Here is a 24,514-nt window from a genome sequence, read left to right as displayed (position 1 = left end):
TTTTCAAAACTGGAGCTTGGACTCAGTCACAAACATATAGACAAAGAAATTATTTTACATACAACATAAAAGCATTTGCTACTTATTATTTTCTGTAAATAAGTTGTTTTGATTTACCTACTTGTTCAGTGGCATTAACTGATCCATCACAAAAAAACCATAATACACAGAACACTAAAATCACTTTCTTCTTGGTGGAAAAGGTGATGTGGATTATTACTTGTTTACATTGCAGCTGAATAAGTGCACACAACTGAAAGTTTACACTATTAAATGCTTGGATAAATTACAGTACTCAGTACCAGGAGTGAGTGGAGGAAGGTTTGGGGGTGGGGGGTGGGGGGGAGGGGGGCAAATACTTTGAAACAGGAGGATCTTCGGATCTTGTGGTTGGATCTGTCAGGGTAGGTGGGGTGGAAATTGTAAATTCAAACATTTCTGTGTGAAGACTGGAATGAGTTTGTTGAAATAATCTGTGGCAACTCAGAAAGATGAAGATATAAATATCTCGTAACCTGTCCTATACAAACTGATTCTGTTGTCCTGCTGCATACAGAAAACAAATACAAATGAAATTTAGAATGTTAACCACTTTTTATTTTATTTTAATGACAATATGTTTTCAGCTGAGGGAAAAAATGATTCTACATTACCTCTACACTCAACTTTGACCTCTTCCTCTTCCAGTTTTCAGTTATCAGCTGAATTGTATGCTTGCAGTTCTGAATTAAAGCAAGCACTATATCAAAAATCCTCCTTTCAGTTGCATGTTGTTGCAGAGACTCCAGGAATAAAGTGTAGAGACTGTCAGCATCTAATGAAAGTAGCAGAAATCCTTGCACAACATATAAATATTAAGCACAAGAAAAATAGTATTAGCATTCAATTTCACAATGAAAAGCAAATAATCACATTTGATTTCTTATTAGTTAAACGCTCTACTATTTTTATAAACATCTTGAAACAAACTTCCTGAAACCAAAGTAATGAGAAAGTGTGTCCACAGTTCACAAAGAGCAACAGTAGTACCTGTCATTCCAGTCCACGACAGTTTGTAGCGATGTATGGTACACACTATTTACCATATCGAATCAATTAATGATTTGGACTTTAGTGTAAGATTTTGACTATTTTTTGGTTGTTCTATGCACACACAGAATGAAGAACTAGTACAAAATTTCACTCTTTGAATGCCTACATCAGTTATTTTTGAAACTTAAAGGAATGAAAATTGGTCATTTTTCTAAAGTGCAATAAAGCAAAAATACCTAAATTCAAAACTATACATAGCAGGGGTCTGAAACTGACATCAATGTAAACGCCTTGGGTTAAGCTTCAATTTGATATGCAACACAATAGTGATGTAACATTTGGTTGATTTTACTAAGACCTGAAAAAATATCGTTTGGAAAACGTATTAAAGTCCCATGTTGTTATACTACATTCTTAGTGGGATATCCACAACTGTTCCTTGAATTGTTCTTGGGGCATAAAATCTGCTGCAGTTGCAATTCTGAAGTTCCTTTATTTGAATAAAGGCATGTACACTAACCAGGTTTTAGGACAATAATCCCATCTTCACGCACTACTTAACTGCCTATAAGAAACTTGAACAACTAACACAGACAAATCAACAAAACTATCCATTAGTGTGAGAGACCTGAGCAGGTGAGACATGAAAAATGTAAGGTCAACTGTTATAGACTGGAGCTGACCAGAGAACCATACAAGCATCCAAGCAGCCGGATGTCAAGTACACCTACCATGACCCATGTAACTGACTCAGCATGTGGCTACCTGAGTACTTATATAGCTCTGTTTACCTGTAATCTTACCAGTCACACCACATTTTTCATGCATCACTTGCACAGACTGCAGAAATTTGTTAATCGGCTACTTGACTTTTACAGTTTTCTCGTATGTAATTAAGTAGCATCTGGATACGAAATTGTTTTTTGAAACAGGAGAGTGGTGTACATGCTATTATTCAAATAAAGGAACTTTGGAATTACAGCTGCAGCAGATTTTATTGACCCTGAACAACCCCTTCCTTTTAAAAAAAAAAAAAAAAAAAAAAAAAAAAAAAAAAAAAAAAAAAAAAAAAAAAAAATATACAAATAGTGGTTTTAATTTCAAAATGGAGAAAGAATATGTTCTTAAGATGAAACAATTAAGAAGACTGGATTACGTACATGAATTAAGTGAATTTACAAAGAAATGGTGAAATTAGTACATTCCTTCTAACAAGCTGAGGTCTCAGGCTTATTAAAAACTGAATTACATTTTTATTAATTGGATAGGAGAATCTTGGTAAGATATTTAAGTAATAAAAATATCAGAAACAGAAATGACTGCATAATAATGATGTTACTGAACATCATCTGTATTTTTAACAATGGAAACTCCATGTTGGGATAACAACATTATAAGTAAACTATAGTAGTTAAAGCCTTCATCATCAGAAAAGCGCACGTGCACATGACCATCACCTATGGCAGCTCGGACCTGACTGCAACCGTCACATACAATGGAAGAAGTAACATGGAAGCAGTGGGGTAGGGGAAGGGATAGCAGGGTATGGGTGGGGTGAGAGAAGCACACTGACTGGAAGATTGTGCAGGGACTGAACTGCCAACAGGCACAGTGTCAAGGTGCTGTGAGCAGGGAGGAGTGAAAAGAGGACAGGGAGCGAGGAGCAGGGAAAGGCGGCGGGGAGGGGGGAGAGAAGGAAGAGCAGGGAAGACTGGGCCACCTGTGAAAGCAGCCATGTCACTGACCAGCTCTGGTGCTATCATTGCACAGTTTTTGATATTGGTGTGACCACCAACCAGCTGTCCACCAGGATGAATGGTCACTGCCAAACTGTTGCCAAGAGCAAAGTAGACTGCCCTGTGGCACTACATGCAGCTGAACATTACAGACTTGAACATGGCGAACTCTTATAAAGACAGGCGTCTATTACTAAAGTTTCAAGAACCGGCTTTAAATGATTACTCTAGGGGTATCCTGCAACCCCCTACATATCGCTCACACAGTGATTGTGAGGATAAAGACAAAATTAAGCCAGTAGCCTGATGTCTCTGTGTTTCAGAAAAAAACAGTAAATAATTTCTTCATGAACAGCATATAGCGGATATAAACAAAGACATAGATTGCAGCCATAAATATATTTATAAGCATGCTGCTACCGTTTTTTCTGTGGAGTACTTATGGCCTGACGTGATCGATAATAATCGTCCACTTTGACCTCCAATAACTCGTGTACTATTGAAGTTACATGCCTGTAATTCATACCAATTCAGGTTTACACTAATGGCTTTATAAAGACACATCGATCGACGAAATCAGATGAAGCGTTTAGATTTTGGAAATTCGTTGCTGGGTGTTACTTGTATAATTTACAAGTCAGATACTAAACTTCCAACTAATAAAGACATTGAAAATCTGATTACACCATCAGAATCGTCATGCAAATAATGATAATGTACACGTTTCTTTTTAAGGTATCATTCATCTGGCTACTATTAATTTGTATACGAACTGTGAAATGTCTGCCATTCAGGTTTCACCAAGTCCGCCATCTTTGGCACTCCCGGCCTGTCTCCATCGACACAACGTCACCATGGAATTCCCAGCCATGCGGCCGATGGATTCCAGCTAACATTCGGCAACATGTGGCCCGCCGAGAGACCCCAATGCGGCCACGCCAACTCCGAACATAGAATATTTCCAGGGCGCCACAACTCACCAGTTACCTCATAGCTACCAGCTGAATTGTCTGTCCTTTAATACTAAGTGTCGATCCTCTTCCTGCATTTCGGCAGAAGTTTCTGGCATTGAAGCGAGACCATATGAACTTCCACCTCTCTACATGTAGACGACTGAGGAATGTGAGGAGACCATATACACATTCGTCTTATTCAGAGTTTTACATGTTTAGGAGAGTCCATTATTATACAACTTCGAGTTTCCAGTAAATCAAATTTCTGATTATGTGTGCCCATTCTTTCTGTTTTGAATTGACAGAGAAAAACCACATGTACCTATTTTATCACTGCATTGTTTATGTTTCGAAGACCGTACAGTTATGAAGTGCCGATCTGCAATGAAAGTTACGTCGAGTTATCAGAATGTCTAAGCGAAAAATCAAAATTCCCAGTATCAGTTGCTAAAATTGTGGGTGTATTTGATGGCAAGTAGTCACATTGTAAGATGTTAAGTAGCTACTGCTTGATTCATTCCACCTTTCGCAATATCGTTGGTACGCATGCGAACCTCGGCTTCTATTGGTGATAGAAAGGTAGGATCAAGTGTTTTGGACAGCCCATTTGTACACCGAGCAGAAAGCTCGTCTCAGTGTAATTACCATACAGGAGCATATTAGCCTTTTTGTGTTCCGATAGCAGCATTTTTTGGCTAGTAAAGTATACCAAGGTGGCTCAGTGCCTTAACGGATATGGAAACATCAAAACAAACCACGTTATTTCAGTACGTATTATTGAGAAATGCTCTGAGGAAGCGATCAATCCTACAAATATTCTCGCTTGTGTACTACATTCTGAGTATAGAACATTTACAGGCGACAGTGGTGAATTAGAGGGTTATACACTACTGGCCATTAAAATTGCTACACCATGAAGATGACTTGCTACAGACGCAAAATTTAACAGACAGGAAGAAGATGCTGTGATACGCTAAATGATTAACTTTTCAGTGCATTCACACAAGGTTGGCGCTGGTGGCGACACAACGTGCCGACATTAGGAAAGTTTCCAACCGATTTCTCATACACAAACAGCAGTTGACCAACGTTGCCTGGTGAAATGTTGTGATGCCTCGTGTAAGGAGGAGAAATGCATACCATCACATTTCCGACTTTCATAAAGGTCGGATTGTAGCCTATCACGATTGCCGTTTATCGTATCGTGACAATGCTGCTCGCGTTGGTCGAGATCCAATGACTGTTGGCAGAATACGGAATACGGAACGCCGTGCTAGATCCCAACGGCCTCTTATCACTAGCAGTCGAGATGATAGGCATCTTATCCGCATGGCTGTAATGGATCGTGCAGCCACATCTCGATCCCTGAGTCAACAGATGGGGATGTTTGCAAGACAACAACGATCTGCACGAACAGTTCGATGACATTTGCAGCAGCATGGACTATCAGCTCAGAGACCATGGCTGCAGTTATCCTTGACGCTGCATCACCGACAGGAGTGCCTGCAATGGTGTACTCAACGACGAACCTGGGTGCACAAATGGCAAAACGTAATTTTTCGGATGAATCCAGGTTCTGTTTACAGCATCATGATGGTCACATCCGTGTCTGGCGACATCGCAGTGAACGCACATTGGAGGCGTGTATTTGTCATCGCCATACTGGCGTATCACCCGGGATCATGGTATGGGGTGCCATTGGTTACACGTCTCTGTCACCTCTTGTTCGCATTGACGGCACTCTGAACAGTGGACGTTACATTTCATTTCAGATGTGTTACGCCCCGTGGCTCTACCCTTCATTCTATCCATGCGAAACCCTACATTTCAGCAGGATAATGCACGACCGCATGTTGCAGGTCCTGTACAGGCCTTTCTGGATACAGAAAATGTTCGACTGCTGCTCTGGCCAGCACATTCTCCAGATCTCTCACGGACTGAAAACGTCTGGTCAATGGTGGTCGAGCAACTGCCTCGTCACAATACGCCAGTCACTACTCTTGATGAACTGTGGCATCGTGTTGAAGCTGCATGGGCAGCTGTACCTGTACACGCCATCCAAGCTCTGTTTGACTCAATGCCCACGCGTATCATGGCCGTTATTACTGCCAGAGGTGGTTGTTCTGGGTACTTAGTTCCCAGGATCTATGCACCCAAATTCCGTGAAAATGTAATCACATGTCAGTTCTAGTACAATATATTTGTCCAATGAATACCCGTTTATCATCTGCATTTCATCTTGGTGTAGCAATTTTAATGGCCAGTAGTGTAAAATAATTGCACGACTTTAAACAGACGGTGAGAGTAAATGGCGATCTAGACATGTGCAATCATTGGACTGAAAATCTGTCCATTCTTTTAAAAGGGTGCAATCCAGAAAATGCAAGAGAAATCCTACATTTTTGCTTCTCATTTGTCATCTGAATACACGTTTAGAAGGAGAAGACTTGGGAAACGTTCTAAATACCAAAATGAAAACAAAGGTGACATATCTAAGTGTTTAATTGTCCATTATTTGTCTTAGGTTATTACAAAATGAGCGTTTACAATATTTCCTAATTCTGCACGCATTCTTTACCTTTTCTTCCTTTCTTCAATAAATAAAACAGGTATCTGTTAGACATGAGTTAGGCAACATCTTTCAGAAGGAAACTGCTATTGTAAAGTAGAAACATACCACCATCCCCAGAACTCTTGCTTAAACAGTTTCGAATGTATTGCCACATACAGTCAGCTTGTTTAATCCAGGAGTAAGAGGCGTCAGTGCTATAGACGGAATCATGAACGATGGCGGCAGAGTTTAGGCTTATTCTACATACATACTTCATGCATTCCCCGACAGCCAATGAGCGTTCAGTAGTGTTCTGAGCGCTCTGCTTTGAATCCCGTAGCTAATGTGAGTATTAAACGTAATTGTAGCGAATTGATTAGTAAATTTTTATTCCTTTGTTGCGTGTTGGTGGTAAGTGATACATTCTGCATAAGCAAGGGAGCGACAATGTGCAGTATGTAGGTTTTCTTCAAGCAGAATAAATGCGCATATGCGTATTGCAATTTTCGCTTGGGATTGTCAACAATAGAAGCCTCGTCCGTGCCTCGACATGCGCGAACCGCCATCGTTCATGGATCGGACTATTGTCATCTGTATCCATCAGCCTCGGGCAGTTGCTCGTTGCTTGTTGTACTAACTTCCTAACATCTAACAGGGGAAGCCTAAACTGAACGTCTTTCTCACGATAGTTCTCAGTGTTTTCGAAGATTCAATGATCAATGTTCAGCGAGAGATTCACAACAGTGAATGCCCAGCGATACTCGCAAACCTTGACCACCCTTCGCCAAGCGATCAAATCAAAACGACCAGGCATTCTCACCCGTGGGGCGATTCTGCTCCACGACAATGCAAAGCCTCATATGGCCAACACAATTGCGGCACTCCTGCAGAAATTGAAATGCGAGGTTCTCGGCCACCCTCTCCCTGTGATTATGCCATTTCTGGTCCCTTTAAAAATGCTCTGAGGGGCAAACGATACACCTCAGATGACGACGTCTGGCTGTACTTGCGGAACTACCAATGTCTCGAAAAAAATGGACGAAAAAATCGACATATCAAAAGAAAAAATACCAACACGTCGAAAAAAACCGACACCCCGGGAAAATGTCGGTATATCGAAAAATGTCGGTATCTCGAAAAACGACGATATCTATTTTACTGTATCGTTCTGAGGTTGATATCCTCCGGAAAAACGCCGACCTCCGGAAAAACGCCGACCTCCGGAAAAACGCCGACCTCCGGAAAAACGCCGACCTCCGGAAAAACGCCGACCTCCGGAAAAACGCCGACCTCCGGAAAAACGCCGACCTCCGGAAAAACGCCGACCTCCGGAAAAACGCCGACCTCCGGAAAAACGCCGACCTCCGGAAAAACGCCGACCTCCGGAAAAACGCCGACCTCCGGAAAAACGCCGACCTCCGGAAAAACGCCGACCTCCGGAAAAACGCCGACCTCCGGAAAAACGCCGACCTCCGGAAAAACGCCGACCTCCGGAAAAACGCCGACCTCCGGAAAAACGCCGACCTCCGGAAAAACGCCGACCTCCGGAAAAACGCCGACCTCCGGAAAAACGCCGACCTCCGGAAAAACGCCGACCTTTCGAAACACGCACACGCGCGTGCACACACACAGAAAAGTGTCATCTCTTGATGTTCATGACCGACTGAAATCAGTAACTGGATTCATTTTTGTGTGTTGTAACTGGAATAAAACTTATATAAATATTTTATGTTTGCTATTGTGGTTCCTTGGTGCTGGGAAAAGAGTAAACTGAATGGCAGCTGATCAAGAAATGCTAGTATACTATTTGCAGATGTATTGGCCTATGTGATATTTTCAGAGAGATGCACCATGTTTCCCCAAAGAAAACATGCTGTGTTATTTTCAGAGATATGCACCATGTTTCCCCAAAACAAACATGCTGTGTCAGTTTCAGAGATTCACAACGTTTAGGAGCGACGACTTAAATACAGGTTTTCTGCTATTGGCCAAGTACGTTTAGTAAACATCAAATTCATTTCTCTCTTTTCGTTCGCTTTTATTACGAACAGTTGTCATATATTACTCCAACATCGGATATCAGAGAGAGAATGCAGAGAGCAGCCAAATGTGTTAGCTCTAACGCTACAGCTCTGCGAATGGCAGGCGCTCTGGGTAGCTATCTGGGGGGAGAAGTTTCACTTCAGAGAATCCACTCCAAGGTTGTAAGGTGTTACTGTATTAGATGGTCACAAACAAGCAAAAGGCATCGAGCTTGATACTTTCCCCTGAGAACTGCAGTATCAATGTGTTCAAAAAAGTTCAAAAAGCGTTTCAAAGTCATATGAATAGTCGATGGACTAACGCTCGCTGGATGCTAGGCATTTCTGTAGCGAGAAGTGGGAGCAGGTACTACTAAACTGTGCATGCCCACGATCCTGCTCTTAACTGCAAAGACGAATCTAATGTAAGCAGTTGTGACGTCAAACTCATCGAAGACAATTTGTTGTTACGAAGTATTGCATAGTCTTCCTAAAGCCTTTCACACATTTTGCTGTTGGCAGACGCTTGTATGAGCATTATGTTTTGTTGCTGTATATGGCGCATTTCCTTTACAATTTAAGTTTTATTTTCGTTTCTTCTCTCGTTCATGTTTTATTGCTGCAGTATTATTCTGCAGTAGTGGGATACAGTAATATCCTTCATTTGAGTATCGGTTCTTACCGGTCAAAATTACAAAAATTTAACTGAAAACAAAAACAATGAAACATTCCCGGAATTCTAAAAAATTCCCGGGTTTTTCCCGGTTTTCTCCCGGATGAAAAAATTCCCGGGTTTTTCCCCGGATCTCCCGGTTGTCCCAGGTCGTACACACCCTGTCGTTAATCCTCTGGGCGGATTTGATTCGCGGCCGACGCCCTCCTCGGATCCTTCAATAGGTGTGCTGACGTGCGCGGCAGTCTGGGCGTGTTTCTTGTCCATATACAATGTCCATCAGTAAGCGAAAAAAAGGTTCTCAAGACACAGTATTACAATATACAGAGAGGTCCAGAAAAATAGACGCTCTTGATAGTATCTTTGGAACAAAATGACATATCGCTGCAATTTTGCGCGGTAGCGTAGTCCATTGTTTCCTCAGCAGATCTTGGCGTAAGTTTTCCAGCAGATGACAGGGTAGGAATGAAGAACTAAGACTGCCATTTGAGCAACGCAAAGTCGTACTGAAGTGGTGCTGGAAGTCCGAAAACATGGAGTTACAATGGCAGTGGCTTAATGTGTACAGGACTCAGCCACCAACACGTACAACAATTTATTGTGTTTGGGATAAATCTGAAGCTGACACTACTGTTCAGGATATGCAGAAGTAAAGGTTTGGCCAACCAAACAGGTGAACAAGTCCCGCTTCCAGCGCTGCTGTGTAGCAGTAGTTTAGGAGGTCACCTCAAAAGTCTGAAGCAGGGTGCACATGAAAGTGGGCTGAGCCAATCATGCACACGACGTATTCTGGAGGCTGCAAAGTGGAAAGTATACATTCCAAGATAGCTGCAAGCTGTGAACGAGGACGACCCGGATCGAAGGATGGAGTATGGAGTATTGCGAGTGGTTTGAAGGCATGCCTTGCGAGGATGAACGTTCTGCATGGATGCGTATCTGGTCTGACGAGGCCCAATTCAAACTGAACGGAACTGTAAACCGCCGCAATTGTGGACACTGGGCTCGTGAAGATCCTCACATTCACGTGGACCAACATGTTAATCTACCGCGTATTAATGAGTGGTGTGGTTGGATTGACCCATTCTTCTTTGAAGATACCGTAACTGCTGAGCTGTACCTTCATATGCTGCAAACATTTATTATACCTACCATGCGAGAGGTGTTAGGAAATGAAGAGTTTACCAACAACAAGAGGGCGCTCTGCCTAGTTACCAGCGATATCATAGCCTACTTGCATGAAAACCTACCTGGACGACGGATAGGTTGAAAATGAGCCGTTTAGAACCCATCACGGTTTCCAAACCTTACACCTTTTGACCTGTACCTGTTGGGGACCTTGAACAAAGAAGTTTACCGACAGAAGCCTGCTATGCTAAACGAGCTACGAGAAACCGTAGAGGCGTCCTGTGGAGCTATCACACTGGCAAAACTGACAGCCCTAGTTCGGTCAACAGTTCAGCGGCATCAGCATTGTTTGGCTGCTAATGGGGGTCGCTTTGTACGCACAAAATAGACTCCTCCTAGTACAAGAATTTAACTTTATGTCATTTTGTTCCATTAATACTGTCTATCAAAGGATGTCTACATTTTTGTGGGGCACTCTGTATTCCTTTTGTTTATAAACAATCATTTCGGTATAATTTCCTTGAGTAGTAGGCTGTTCAGCGTCCAGTTCCAAATTTTCAGATACAGATCTTCATTTATGAAACATTCCGGTGCTGCTCCCTGTTGGTCTGTCGTGTTATCATTCATAAAAACGCGCTTCCATTGTTTGACAGAAGATTCTGTCACCATTCGGCACCAAAACGTACCCACAGACAAACAGAAAGAAAAATTTTAAATGACTTCTCATCCCCTTCGTTATACTTATTTAAACTAACTTAGGTATCTTTTTTATAATGCTTCAAGACATCCATTCGGAACTCGTTCCAGTTCGTATCGAAGTGCACTAGATGAAGCAGGTTGGGGGGGGGATATGAGATACATTGCGTCTGCACCACCACGTCAGGGCAGAGTATGCCCAAACAAATGGCGGAAAATGAAAACGGTTAACGGTTTTCCTACAGGATAATTAACGCCAGCAAATACCAACATATCTCGAGGAAAGTCTTAAATTCCAGGAGGTGAGCTTACATTCCCGGAACAAAATGACCCATTAAGTGGGAACACGACGTAAGACCTGTTTAGCCAAGAAATTCCTGAGTAACACCGCTCCTGCGTGCAGAAACTCTGTGCCAATGTTGAAGTCAGTTTCTCACAAAGTTTCGTTCCGTTATTCCGTCAGGAGGAAACGAATAAAATCAGCTCCAGTAACTGCACTTGCATTCGCTACGAAATCATCATAGGATAACAGCATTTCCAATGCGGCAGACCTCTGATTAGGGAAGAATGGCGAAGGAGATCGACCGCTTTCTTTCAAAGGAACCACCCCGGCATGCGACTTGACCCTAAATAGCTAATCGTAGAAAGCCAAAATCTGGCTAACCGAACGGGATTTTGAACCTGCGTTCTCCCAAATACGAGTCCAGTGCCGTATAACCGCTTCCCATCGCTCTGTTCAAGCAGGAGGAAGCCATCATGTCATTTTAGCAGACAACTACTTCATTATGGAACCAATTCCTTTCACATCAAGTTCTATACCCATTGAAGTCGTCCCGACCACGCCTATAGCTAGCTTAACAGCTGCCACACCCATGTCCTTTATTTCCGCCAACTGTGACTCGTGGAGGAGTTGTTGCATTCCTTCGGGCTCAAGATTCTCTGTGTGCCTACCATGGCAGAGAGACTAGCTACTCACGCTCTGAGTCGCACAGGGCATCTCATGGCCCCCTTCAGCTCACGGACCTTTGCAGGGTTCACCACAAAGACTGATCATTTACTCGTTGGAGGTGCTACATAAGTATTTTGAAGGAAAAAGATTGACCTGCACCTTAATTTAAAGAGGATCAATGCTGCCATATGAGTGACACTATTTCCGTACAGTCTGTCACTGTTTTACACAGTTCTAGACATGTCTCTTGTAGATGTTTTGACGTCGCATTTTTACAAAGGTGTCTAAGATCGCTGTCGTATATTTTCGAATCATTGTCCTGTAGCATGAACAAACCGTGAGGAAAACAAGTGCTCTCCTTTTATCTACAGTGAACTACTAACACCTTAAATCTACTCTTAAATAAAAAATATAACACACACACACACACACACACACACACACACACACGTGGGGGAGAGGGCGACAGAGGGGGGGGGGGGGGGTAGAGAGAGAGAGAGAGAGAGAGAGAGAGAGAGAGAGAGAGAGAGAGAGAGAGAGAGAGAGAGAGAGAGAGAGAGAGCGCACGACAGAGGGGGGGGGAGAGAGAGAGAGAGAGAGAGAGAGAGAGAGAGAGAGAGAGAGAGAGAGAGCTGTAACATTTCTTCTGTAACAGAAGCAGTGAAAGTGGATATTGCAGTTTTCAATTCATTGATGGATTCTGGACTGTTTTTATAGACAGTTGCTTTCGATGTACCCCAGAAGCTGGCAGCTGAACACTATTAAAGGTCAAGAAAAGTGTCCGGGTCGGTACAAGGTTATTGTCAACCTTTTTCATGACCCTATGGACAGCTGTCACGCCCTGCTCAGCGAGGAAAGACTGAATCTCCTCGTCAGTCAATCTGTCGATTGAACTAGTAGATACCACACCACGTGACGAATTCAAAGTGCAATGAGCCTCCACCCGGACAGGGAACATGTACAGGAGTGTGGCCCGAAGGAGTTTTTGTACCTGAAAGGCGCTCTCAGTTTTCAACAACAAGGTACCGTTACACATCCTGGTACAAAACTTGACAGGTCTGGCTAAGGCATCTACGCCCTTCTGAATAACGACAGATGAAAAATCCTTTCCGTCCTAAGATCTAGAAACTACGAGGAACTTTGCGGCAGGCGGTAGTACTTTTGTCACTGGTGGCTGGTCAAGTTTCCATTTTTAGGCAGAAGCCGAGAGAGAAGAAGAAGAGAAATCCATTGCGGATGAATCCCCCATGATGCCAGCGTCTCCGACAGCGCGCTCCTTCCTTGTGGGGACCCTCCCAGAGGGTGCTCCCACCTTAGGTGGATTTTTACACCCCAGGTCACACCTCCCGAGAAACGGATGGAGGGACCAATAGGCATGGTTGGAAGGTGTCAGCTCGGGCAATCACCCCTCCCCAGGCCTGGCCTTTACCAAGGGGTACGCACGGGCCCTACTTGTCTACCCCGGGTGTGGAATTATGCTTTACCCCGTCACCGGCTATGCATGCGAACGCATGGGTTGGCCTTCAGGCCACACACAGGGAGGAAACGAGAATAGGAAAAAAAAAGGGAGAAAGGGAGAGAAAGGACAGACTGTCTCAAACGCCGAGGCGGAGACCATATGGTGAACAAGAAGGCAAGGAGAAGAAGGCAAGGAGAAGAAGGCAAGGAGAAGAAGGCAAGGAGAAGAAGGCAAGGAGAAGAAGGCAAGGAGAAGAAGGCAAGGAGAAGAAGGCAAGGAGAAGAAGGCAAGGAGAAGAAGGCAAGGAGAAGAAGGCAAGGAGAAGAAGGCAAGGAGAAGAAGGCAAGGAGAAGAAGGCAAGGAGAAGAAGGCAAGGAGAAGAAGGCAAGGAGAAGAAGGCAAGGAGAAGAAGGCAAGGAGAAGAAGGCAAGGAGAAGAAGGCAAGGAGAAGAAGGCAAGGAGAAGAAGGCAAGGAGAAGAAGGCAAGGAGAAGAAGGCAAGGAGAAGAAGGCAAGGAGAAGAAGGCAAGGAGAAGAAGGCAAGGAGAAGAAGGCAAGGAGAAGAAGGCAAGGAGAAGAAGGCAAGGAGAAGAAGGCAAGGAGAAGAAGGCAAGGAGAAGAAGGCAAGGAGAAGAAGGCAAGGAGAAGAAGGCAAGGAGAAGAAGGCAAGGAGAAGAAGGCAAGGAGAAGAAGGCAAGGAGAAGAAGGCAAGGAGAAGAAGGCAAGGAAGACAGTGAGAGAGGGAGAAGGACAAAGAAAAGAAACAAACAAAGGAAGGAAGGAAGAAAGAAACCAGAATAAGCGAAAAACCAAAGTGACCACAAATGTAAGTCGTTGAACCGTCTGTCTCCAGACGCAGGCGCAGACTACCCCCTTGATGTGGAGAGACTCCTTTTAGTCACCTCTTACGACAGGCAGGAATACCTCGGGCCTATTCTTACCCCGGACCCGCAGGGGGTATGAGCCTTCTTGGACGTTGACAAGGGGGAGGAGTCAATGGTTGTGAGGTCTGGGCAAGTAAAAAATCTTCGTGAGTAGGCTCTCCTTTGGATGCCTGGGTGTCCGATTTTGGGACCTGTAATTTAGCAGGAGCCGATGGAGGCTGAGCCTTAGAGTGAGCAGATGATGGTGGGAGGTTTAACGGACGAGCTTTGGGCTGGCCGATCTTACGACCTTGGCAGTGAAGCTGAAATCTCAAGTCTGCATGGCCAACTACTTAGTAGGTCAAGAAGAGGTGAGGACATCTACATCTGCACATCTACATCTATGTGACTACTCTGCTATTCACAATAAAGTGCCTGGCAGAGGGTTCAATGAACCACCTTCAAGCTGTCTCTGTACCGTTCCACCCTCTAATGGCACACAAGAAGCACTTAAATTTTTCTGTGTGAGCCCCGATTTATTTTATCGGGATGATCATTTCTCCCTATGTAGGTGGGTGCCAACAGTATGTTATCGCAATCGGAGGTGAAAACTGCTGATTGAAATTTCATGAGAAGATCCCGCGCAACGAAAAACGTCTGTTTTAATGATTGCCACTCCAATTCACATATCATGTCTGTGACACTATCTCACCTATTTCACGATAATACAAAGCGAGCTGCCCTTCTTTGTACTTTTTCAATGTCATCTGTCAGTCCCACCTGATGCGGATACCACACCTCACAGCAATACTCCAGAATAGGGCGGACAAGCGTGGTGTAAGCAGTCGCTTTTTTTTGGTCATCAGTCTACTGACTGGTTTGATGCGGCCCGCCACGAATTCCTTTCCTGTGCTAACCTCTTCATCTCAGAGTAGCACTTGCAACCTACGTCCTCAATTATTTGCTTGACGTATTCCAATCTCTGTCTTCCTCTACAGTTTTTGCCCTCTACAGCTCCCTCTAGTACCATGGAAGTCATTCCCTCATGTCTTAGCAGATGTCCTATCATCCTGTCCCTTGTCCTTATCAGTGTTTTCCACATATTCCTTTCCTCTCCGATTCTGCGTAGAACCTCCTCGTTCCTTACCTTATCAGTCCACCTAATTTTCAACATTCGTCTATAGCACCACATCTCAAATGCTTCGATTCTCTTCAGTTCCTGTTTTCCCACACTACCATACAATGCTGTACTCCAGACGTACATCCTCAGAAATTTCTTCCTCAAATTAAGGCCGGTATTTGATATTAGTAGACTTCTCTTGGCCAGAAATGCCTTTTTTGCCATAGCAAGTCTGCTTTTGATGTCCTCCTTGCTCCGTCCATCATTGGTTATTTTACTGCCTAGGTAGCAGAATTCCTTAACTTCATTGATGTCGTGACCATCAATCCTGATGTTAAGTTTCTCGCTGTTCTCATTTCTACTACTTCTCATTACCTTCGTCTTTCTCCGATTTACTCTCAAACCATACTGTGTACTCATTAGACTGTTCATTCCATTCAGCAGATCATTTAATTCTTCTTCACTTTCACTCAGGATAGCAATGTCACCAGCGAATCATATCATTGATATCCTTTCACCTTGTATTTTAATTCCACTCCTGACCCTTTCTTTTATTTCCATCATTGCTTCCTCGATGTACAGATTGAAGAGTAGGGGCGAAAGGCTACAGCCTTGTCTTACACCCTTCTTAATATGAGCACTTCGTTCTTGATCGTCCACTCTTATTATTCCCTCTTGGTTGTTGTACATATTGTATATGACCCGTCTCTCCCTATAGCTTACCCCTACTTTTTTCAGAATCTCTAACAGCTTGCACCATTTTATATTGTCGAACGCTTTTTCCAGGTCGACAAATCCTATGAAAGTGTCTTGATTTTTCTTTAGCCTTGCTTCCATTATTAGCCGTAACGTCAGAATTGCCTCTCTCATCCCTTTGCTTTTCCGAAAGCCAAACTGATCTTCACCTAGCGCATTCTCAATTTTCTTTTCCATTCTTCTGTATATTATTCTTGTAAGCAGCTTCGATGCATGAGCTGTTAAGCTGATTGTGCGATAATTCTCGCACTTGTCAGCTCTTGCTGTCTTCGGAATTGTGTGGATGATGCTTTTCCGAAAGTCAGATGGTATATCGCCAGACTCATATATTCTACACACCAACGTGAATAGTCGTTTTGTTGCCACTTCCCCCAATGATTTTAGAAATTCTGATGGAATGTTATCTATCCCTTCTGCCTTATTTGACCGTAAGTCCTCCTAAGCTCTTTTAAATTCCGATTCTAATACTGGATCCCCTATCTCTTCTAAATCGACTCCTGTTTCTTCTTCTATCACATCAGACAAGTCTTCACCCTCATAGAGGCTTTCAATGTATTCTTTCCACCTATCTGCTCTCTCCTCTGCATTTAACAGTGGAATTCCCGTTGCACTCTTAATGTTACCACCGTTGCTTTTAATGTCACCAAAGGTTGTTTTGACTTTCCTGTATGCTGAGTCTGTCCTTCCGACAATCATATCTTTTTCGATGTCTTCACATTTTTCCTGCAGCCATTTCATCTTAGCTTCCCTGCACTTCCTATTTATTTCATTCCTCTGCGACTTGTATTTCTGTATTCCTGATTTTCCCGGAACATGTTTGTACTTCCTCCTTTCATCAATCAACTGAAGTATTTCTTCTGTTACCTACGGTTTCTTCGCAGCTACCAACTTTGTACCTATGTTTTCCTTCCCAACTTCTGTGATGGCCCTTTTTAGAGATGTCCATTCTTCTTCAACTGTACTGCCTACTGCGCTATTCTTTATTGCTCTATCTATAGCGCTAGAGAACTTCAAACGTATCTCGTCATTCCTTAGTACTTCCGTATCACACTTCTTTGCATATTGATTCTTCCCGACTAATGTCTTGAACTTCAGCCTACTCTTCATCACTACTATATTGTGATCTGAGTCTATATCTGCTCCTGGGTACAATCCAGTATCTGATTTCGGAATTTCTGTCTGACCATGATGTAATCTAATTGAAATCTTCCCGTATCTCCCGGCCTTTTCCTAGTATACCTCCTCCTCTTGTGATTCTTGAACAGGGTATTCGCTATTACTAGCTGAAACTTGTTACAGAACTCAATTAGTCTTTCTCCTCTTTCATTCCTTGTCCCAAGGCCATATTCTCCTGTAACCTTTTCTTCTACTCCTTCCCCTACAACTGCATTCCAGTCGCCAATGACTATTAGATTTTCGTCCCCCTTTACATACTGCATTACCCTTTCAATATCCTTATACACTTTCTCTATCTGTTCGTCTTCAGCTTGCGACGTCTGCATGTATACCTGAACTATCGTTGTCGGTGTTGGTCTGCTGTCGATTCTTATTAAAACAACCCGGTCACTGAACTGTTCACAGTAACACACCCTCTGCCCTACCTTCCTACACCTGTTATACCATTTTCTGCTGCTGTTGATATTACCCGATACTCATCTGACCAGAAATCCTTGTCTTCCTTCCACTTCACTTCACTTCACTGACCCCTACCAAGTCTAGATTGAGCCTTTGCATTTCCCTTTTCAGATTTTCTAGTTTCCCTACCACGTTCAAGCTTCTGACATTCCACGCCCCGACTCGTAGAACATTATCCTTTCGTTGATTATTCAAACTTTTTCTCATGGTCGCTTTAGTAGACCTGTTGCACCTTCTAAGGGTTCTGCCAATGAAGCGCAGTCTTTGGTTTGCTCTACCCACAATATTATCTATGTGATCGTTCCCATTTAGGTTATTTGTAATTGTAATCCCTAAGTATTTAGCTGAATTTACAGCCTTCAGATTTGTGTGACTTTATGCGTAATCGAAATTTAGCTGATTTCTTTTAGTACTCATGTGAATAACTTCACACTTTTCTATATCAGGGTCAATTGCCACTTTTCACACCAAACAGATATCTTATCTAAATCATTTTGCAAGTCTTTTTGATCATTTGATGACTTTACAAGAAGGTAAATGACATCATCATCTGCAAACAATGTAAGAGGGCTACTCAAATTGTCTCCTATGTCGTTAATAGGAATCAGAAACAATAGAGGGCCTATAACTCTTCCTTGGGAAACACCAGATATTAGTTCTGTTTTCGCACAACTAAGGCAATACTCCGTATGCACGCAGTTTGGTTAGAAGACTGTTTGTGAGAAACTGTGTCGAAAGCGTTCTGAAAATCTAAGAATATGGAATCAATTTGACATCCCCTGTCGATAGCACTTATTACTTCACGAGTATAAAGAGCTAGTTGTGTTTCACAGGAACGATATTTTCTGAATCCGTGCTGACTATGTGTCAATAAATTGTTTTCTTCGAGGTACTTCATAATGTTCGAATACAGTACATGTTCCAAAACCCTACTGCAAATTGACATTAGTCATATAGGCCCGTAATTCAGTGGATTACTACTACTTCCCTTTTTGGGAACTGGTGTGACTTGAGCAATTTTCCAGTCTTTAGGTACAGCTCTTTCTGTGAGCGAGTGGTTGTATATAACTGCTAAATATGGAGCTATTTTATCAGCATACTCTGAGAGGAACCTGACTGGTATACAATCTGGACCGGAGTGATTCAAGCTGCTTTGTTACACCGAGGATATCTACTTCTATGTTTCTCATCTTGGCAGTTGTTCTTGATTGGAATTCAGGAATATTTAAGAATGAAATTTTCACTCTACAGCAGAGTGTGCGCTGTTATGAAACTTCCTGGCAGATTAAAACTGTGTGCCGAACCAAGACTCAAACTCGGGACCTTTGCCTTTCGCAGGCATGTGCTCTACCAACTGAGCCACCCAAGCACAACTCGTGCCTCACTTTGTATTTAGTTTATCCTTTTTGAACACTGTTAGATTGTTTGAAAAAATTTCGGCTGAACTTATTTCCAGCTTTAGCCAGCTCTCTGTACCTACAACTATTTCAGCTTCAGTGCTTTCTATTAGTGCTTGAAGCTCTGATTCTTTCCCAACACAGCTACGACAATTTACAACTACAGTACAAATCATTTCTACAACTACCTTACTGTGTTTTACCTGCCCACTTTCTAACGGACGCCCCTTCTGTGATTCCCTGATACCCTCCAACCTAAAAAAACTGCCCAGTCCCTTCCACACAGCCCCTGCTACCCATGTAGCAGCCTCCTGTGTGTAGCTGACTCCTGACCTATTAAGCAGAACCCGGAAACCCACCACCTCATGGTGCAAGTCAAGGTACTGCATTTACCTGCTGGGAGCACAGTGGGCTTTCTACTGGCGAACAACTTATGAGAAGAAAAGATAAGCATATTTCCCTCCACTGCATTTCCTGAATAATTCATTCATCTTTAAAAATAGGGCAATCTTTAGAGGAAGCAGCGTGGTTGCCCATACAGTTGGTGCAACGACGGGATGAACGTCAACAATCACCCTCATGGGCATCCCTGCCACATGTAACGCATTTGGCCGTATTGGAACACGACTGGCTGGTATGATTAAACCGCTGCCACTGAAAGCAAAGCATAGGGTTGGGGATGTAAGGGCGAACTGAAATGATCTCATATCCCACTTTAATGTTGGCAGTTGAACTCTGTCAAACGTCAAGAAGAGAGTACGGATCTATACCAATTCTTTTTCAACCCGTTTCATGACGCGATGTAGGGCTGTTACGCCCGGATCAGACAGGTAATTTTGAATATCCTCATTGGATAGTCCGTCGAGTGGTCTTGTATAAATCACCCCACATGATGAGTTTAACGTATGGTGTGCTTCCACCCAGACAGGGAAGGTGCGTAACGGTGTAGTTCGAAGCAATGTTTATGCCTGGAGGGCACTGTCTGTTTCTAACATGGTGCCAATTTATAACTGGCAACAATACTTGACAGGACCTGCAATCGCATAATAAAAGGGTTGACTGTGGAGAAGTCTTGGCCTTCGGCAGACCAAGAAACAACTACGAACTTTGGCACTGACAGAAGAATTATCTGCGGCTGAGACTGATCTAACTTTCTCTTCTGGCAGAAGCTGCAGAACTAGAGGAAACCATTGAAAAAGTATGCTCCATGATTACCGGCATCTCCAATGGTGGCGTGCTCATAAACAATGCGGGCCCTCTCAGAGGGCACTCCTGGCTTAGGTAATTTAGCTCGGAGTCCCATGCTTGCCACGCAAGTATCCACAAAAGAGTTGTGGACCCCCCTGGGGAGGCAACAGCTTGAAGACGGATAGTCGGGAGATGGGTTGACTATGAATGTTATCTGGTATGAGCAGCATGACTCGGCCATGAGATGGAGTGTCGATCTCAGGAGGAACGTCAAAACTGACCAGGAAAAAATGCAAAAGCTGAAAGCAGTCATGATGACGCAATTTTGTTTCCTGAAGACAGAGTACAATGGGACACTGTGATTCTAAAAGCAGGCGTAAATCCTATTTGTTGGATCAAAGGCTGTGGACGTTCCACTGGAGGAGAGTCATGATGAGAGAAAAATGAAGGGGTGTCACCTCAGCAGCTACTGAATGCCAGTCTGTGAAGACCCACTGCTACAGGGCACAGAGGCTGGAGCATCCTGCTCCATGAGATCTACAGCGGCGTCAGAATTCTCCCTCTGTCGATCTGTGGAGTCCAGGGCAGAAAAACAGTGGGTTGTGTGCACCGGCAACACTGAGGTCAGCTGGATGAGGGTGAAATGAAATAATTGTATGGCATTGCTGGCCGGGAGGCCCCATGCAGGGGAGTTCGGCCACTGTATTGCAAGTCCTTTTTATTTGACCCCACTTCGGCGACTTGCGAGTCAATGATGATGGAATGAAGATGAAAGACACACAACACCCAGTCATCACAAGGTAGAGAAAATCCCTGACCCCACCGGGAATCGAGCCCGGGACCCTGAGCGCGGGAAGCGAGAAGTGAGAATGCTACTGCAAGACCACGAGCTGCAGACTGGATGAGGGTCTCAAGCGGAGACACTTTCGAAGAGGATCTCCGAGTCGGCAAAGGCGAAGACCATTTGTGTTTCTTTGACTTCTTGGATCCTTTCTGGTTGGCAGAGGAAGACTCCTTTTCTTTTTTTTTTGTTGGCTGGAGGGATATATGAAGTCTTCGCGGGAGTATTCCTTCTGTCCCTTCTGGCCCGCCGAATGTGTAGCAGATGACTTTGCCTTGTGAGGCGAAAGTCTGGTGGCTTGATGCACAGCTGGAGGTGGAGACAGAGATGCTACCATGACACTGGGTGATTTCACAACCGCAGTGCCGAATTTGAGGTTGCATGTCTCCGTGGCTGAGGCCTTCGTGGAGCGAGATGTATCAAGAACAGTACTGCAAGTGCCGGACGGTAGACTGCAGGATTTCCAACTAGCCAACAACTTGCGAGCAACTGGGTAAGGCACTTTTTTCTTCAGACAGATCTCCTGCACAGCCTGATCATCAAGATACATGGGACAATCTTTGGAGGAGGCAGCATGGTTGTCAGTGCAGTTGATACAGTGCGGAGGAGGAGGCGGACAATCACCCTCATGGGCATTCCTACCACAGGTTACATTCGGCCGAGGGTCGACAGGACATTCGAGCGTCATTATAACGACATTTGTAGCAGCACATTGGGTTCGGTGTGTATGGTTGGATTGTGATAACTTCGTAGCCTGCTTTGATCTTGCACCACTCTATCAACAGTGAGAAAAAGAGTGCATGTGGGCACTACAGATGCATCTACCTTTTTCACCACCTAATGGACTTGCAATGACACCCTGATCAGAGAGGAATGTTGGATTTCTGCCTCCGTCAGACCACCAAGCAGCCTATTGCAAACAACACCACAAGAATAATTCAATATTCGATAGGCCTCGAAACGAACAGGATTGAACTAGAGCTCCAAGTGTTAATAAAAAGCACTGAATCTCTAATCATAAACGGTGAAGAAAAATGGTGAAAGCCGAAAGTACGTTCAGACAAAATATTTACAAGGACCCAATCATGTTCAGAGAGGATGGATTAAATATAGTTGGTGGTGCAGTGTACCTTGCTCTCTGAAGTAATTTAGCTTGTAGTGAAATTGGAGTAGATAGTTCCTATAAGTTAGTATTATTTTGTGTGTGTGTTTTTTTTTAGGGCACAAAACAGCTAAGGTCGTAAGTGCCCAGTAGAGAACCATAGAATGCCGGGACCGCAAGGGTAAAAAAAAAAACCATTGCGAGGTCCAATACAAAAAGGAAGAAAAAACAAATCTAAAACATCAACACATTACAGAAGAGTACCTAAAAGACGTTGACAAGACACCCGAGTCACCAGGTAGAAATCAAATCTCTTTTGTCATATTACTGCTTTTTAAAAAAAAACTTAAAATGCGAGCCACAGCTCGCATGTCATCTGCTAAAGTGTCCGGCAAAGCGGGCGGCATCATGACCCTGAAACGTAAGTGACTAAAATAGGGGTAGAGGATGGCTGGCTACAGAAAGGACAGCTGGGTACAGGGTCATCACTCAACAAGTGACGGTGACTAAAGCAGCAGTGTCCTATTCGCAACCGAGCTAACATTACTTCCTCACGGCGAGACTGCCGGGAGGAAGTTGACCAGGCTGTTGGGAGAGGTTTGACTTCTCTGAGTTTGTTCCCACAAAGGGAGCACCAATGATCATGCCAAAGTGAGGTGACACGCCAATAGAGAAAAGTACAAATATCTTGAGAGGTAACAGAGTAAGAGGTGGGCCGACCGAGATGGACGGCGGCCTTGGCTGCAGCATCAGCAGCGTCATTCTCAGGCAAACCAACATGGCCAGGAATCCACGTGAACATCACTTGGGCTTCCCCATCCGGGAACAAATGGAGGCAGTCTTGGATCTGTTGAACGATGGGGTGGACTGGATCGGTATCATCTAGACTCTGAAGGGCACTGAAGGAGTCAGAGGTAGTGAACAGCCTGATAGAGGGCAAAAAGCTCTATGTAAAAATTGTGCACTGGTCAAGAAGCCAGTATTGAAACTTATCAGCCTCTATGACAAAAGCACTGCCAACACCGTGAGCGGACTTGGAACCATCAGTGTACAAAAATATTCTATCGGCAAGTTGTGAGCAAAGTTCGAGAAATTTGCAGTGATAGGTCAAGCTCAGGAGTCTAATCTTTCGGGAACGAGCTGAGGTCAAAATGAACACAAACCTGTGTCTGAAGCCAAGGTGGTGAAGAGCTCTCCCCCATTCGGAAAGTGGCAGGAAGTGTGAACTGCAGCTGCTGAAGCAGGTGACCGGTCAAGAATGTCATAAGAAAAAGGGTCAAAGGTTGGGTGGCCTGGCATGGAACAAAGCCGACACACATACCTACTGAGTAAGACGTTGTGCAGGTATGACAGTGGTAGTTCACCGGCTTCTGCATAGAGATTCTCAACTGTGCAAGTACGGAAGGCACCAGTGGCGAGACGGATCCCCAAATGGTGTATTGCATTTAGATGGCGTATAACAGAAGGCCATGCAAAGGAGTAGACAATGCATCCACAATCCAACTTGGAGCAGACAAGAGATCGATAGAGGCGGAGGTGGACAGCCCGGTCAACTCTCCATGAGGTACCACTCAATACACAGAGGACATTTAGGGACCGGGTGAAGTGTGCAGCCAGGTATGACATGTGGGGAGACCAACTGAGTTTCCTATTGAACATAAGCCCTAAGAACTTCATTGCATCCATGAATAGGAAAACATTTTGGCCCAGTCACAAGGACGGTGAAAGAAACGTCTTGTACTGCCAGAAGTTGACACAAACGGATTTGGTAGAAGAAAAGCGGAAACTGTGGTGTCACCGCCAGACACCACACTTGCTAGGTGATAGCCTTTAAATCGGCCGTGGTCCATTAGTATACGTCGGACCCGCATGTCGCCACTGTCAGTGATAGCAGACCGAGCACCACCACACGGCAGGTCTAGAGAGACGTACTGGCACTCGCCCCAGTTGTACAGCCGATTTAGCCAGAGATGGACCACTGACAACTACGCTCTCATTTGCCGAGATGATAGTTAGAATAGCCTTCAGCTACGTCATTTGCTACGACCTAGCAAGGCGCCATAGCATTGGATATTATTTTATATTGTGGTTATAACATGTACCGTCAAGAGAGATGTTCTACAATTGTGGATTAAAGTTAAGTATTATATAAACTACGTACTTTATTTGCTACTATTAATTCCCTTAACTGTTCCAGACCTCGCGCCAGCCTGCGTGAGCTTAAGCGCGTGCCTTTCGGCTTCCTCTCATTGTGACTTGGCTGTCTTGCCAAGTCACGACATTTTTGGCGACGAAGATTTAACGGTCGTATTGCTCTAATTTACTTGTGTCATGGCTTCGCCACAATCTCCAGATGTACTGTCCGAATTTTATCGCTTGCAGAATCAGCAGACGCAGGCGTTATTGGATGCCCTTGGA

At 44.0% G+C, this 24,514-nt stretch overlaps 1 protein-coding gene across 1 annotated transcript in view; it reads right to left on the bottom strand.

The window, feature by feature from the left end:
• Positions 1-24,514, bottom strand: part of LOC126470044 (nuclear pore complex protein Nup107) — a 260,292-nt gene that overhangs the window by 173,556 nt on the left and 62,222 nt on the right. The window contains exon 3 of the mRNA XM_050097545.1: positions 654-814. Coding sequence (XP_049953502.1) covers positions 654-814 — 161 coding nt within the window. The remainder of the gene's footprint in view (positions 1-653; positions 815-24,514) is intronic.

The sequence above is a fragment of the Schistocerca serialis genome, chromosome 1 (genome assembly GCF_023864345.2).
Source record: "Schistocerca serialis cubense isolate TAMUIC-IGC-003099 chromosome 1, iqSchSeri2.2, whole genome shotgun sequence".
Classification (NCBI taxonomy): domain Eukaryota; kingdom Metazoa; phylum Arthropoda; class Insecta; order Orthoptera; family Acrididae; genus Schistocerca; species Schistocerca serialis.
The sequence above is the reverse complement of the archived record's forward strand: the minus strand, read 5'-3'. Positions and strand labels throughout refer to the sequence as shown.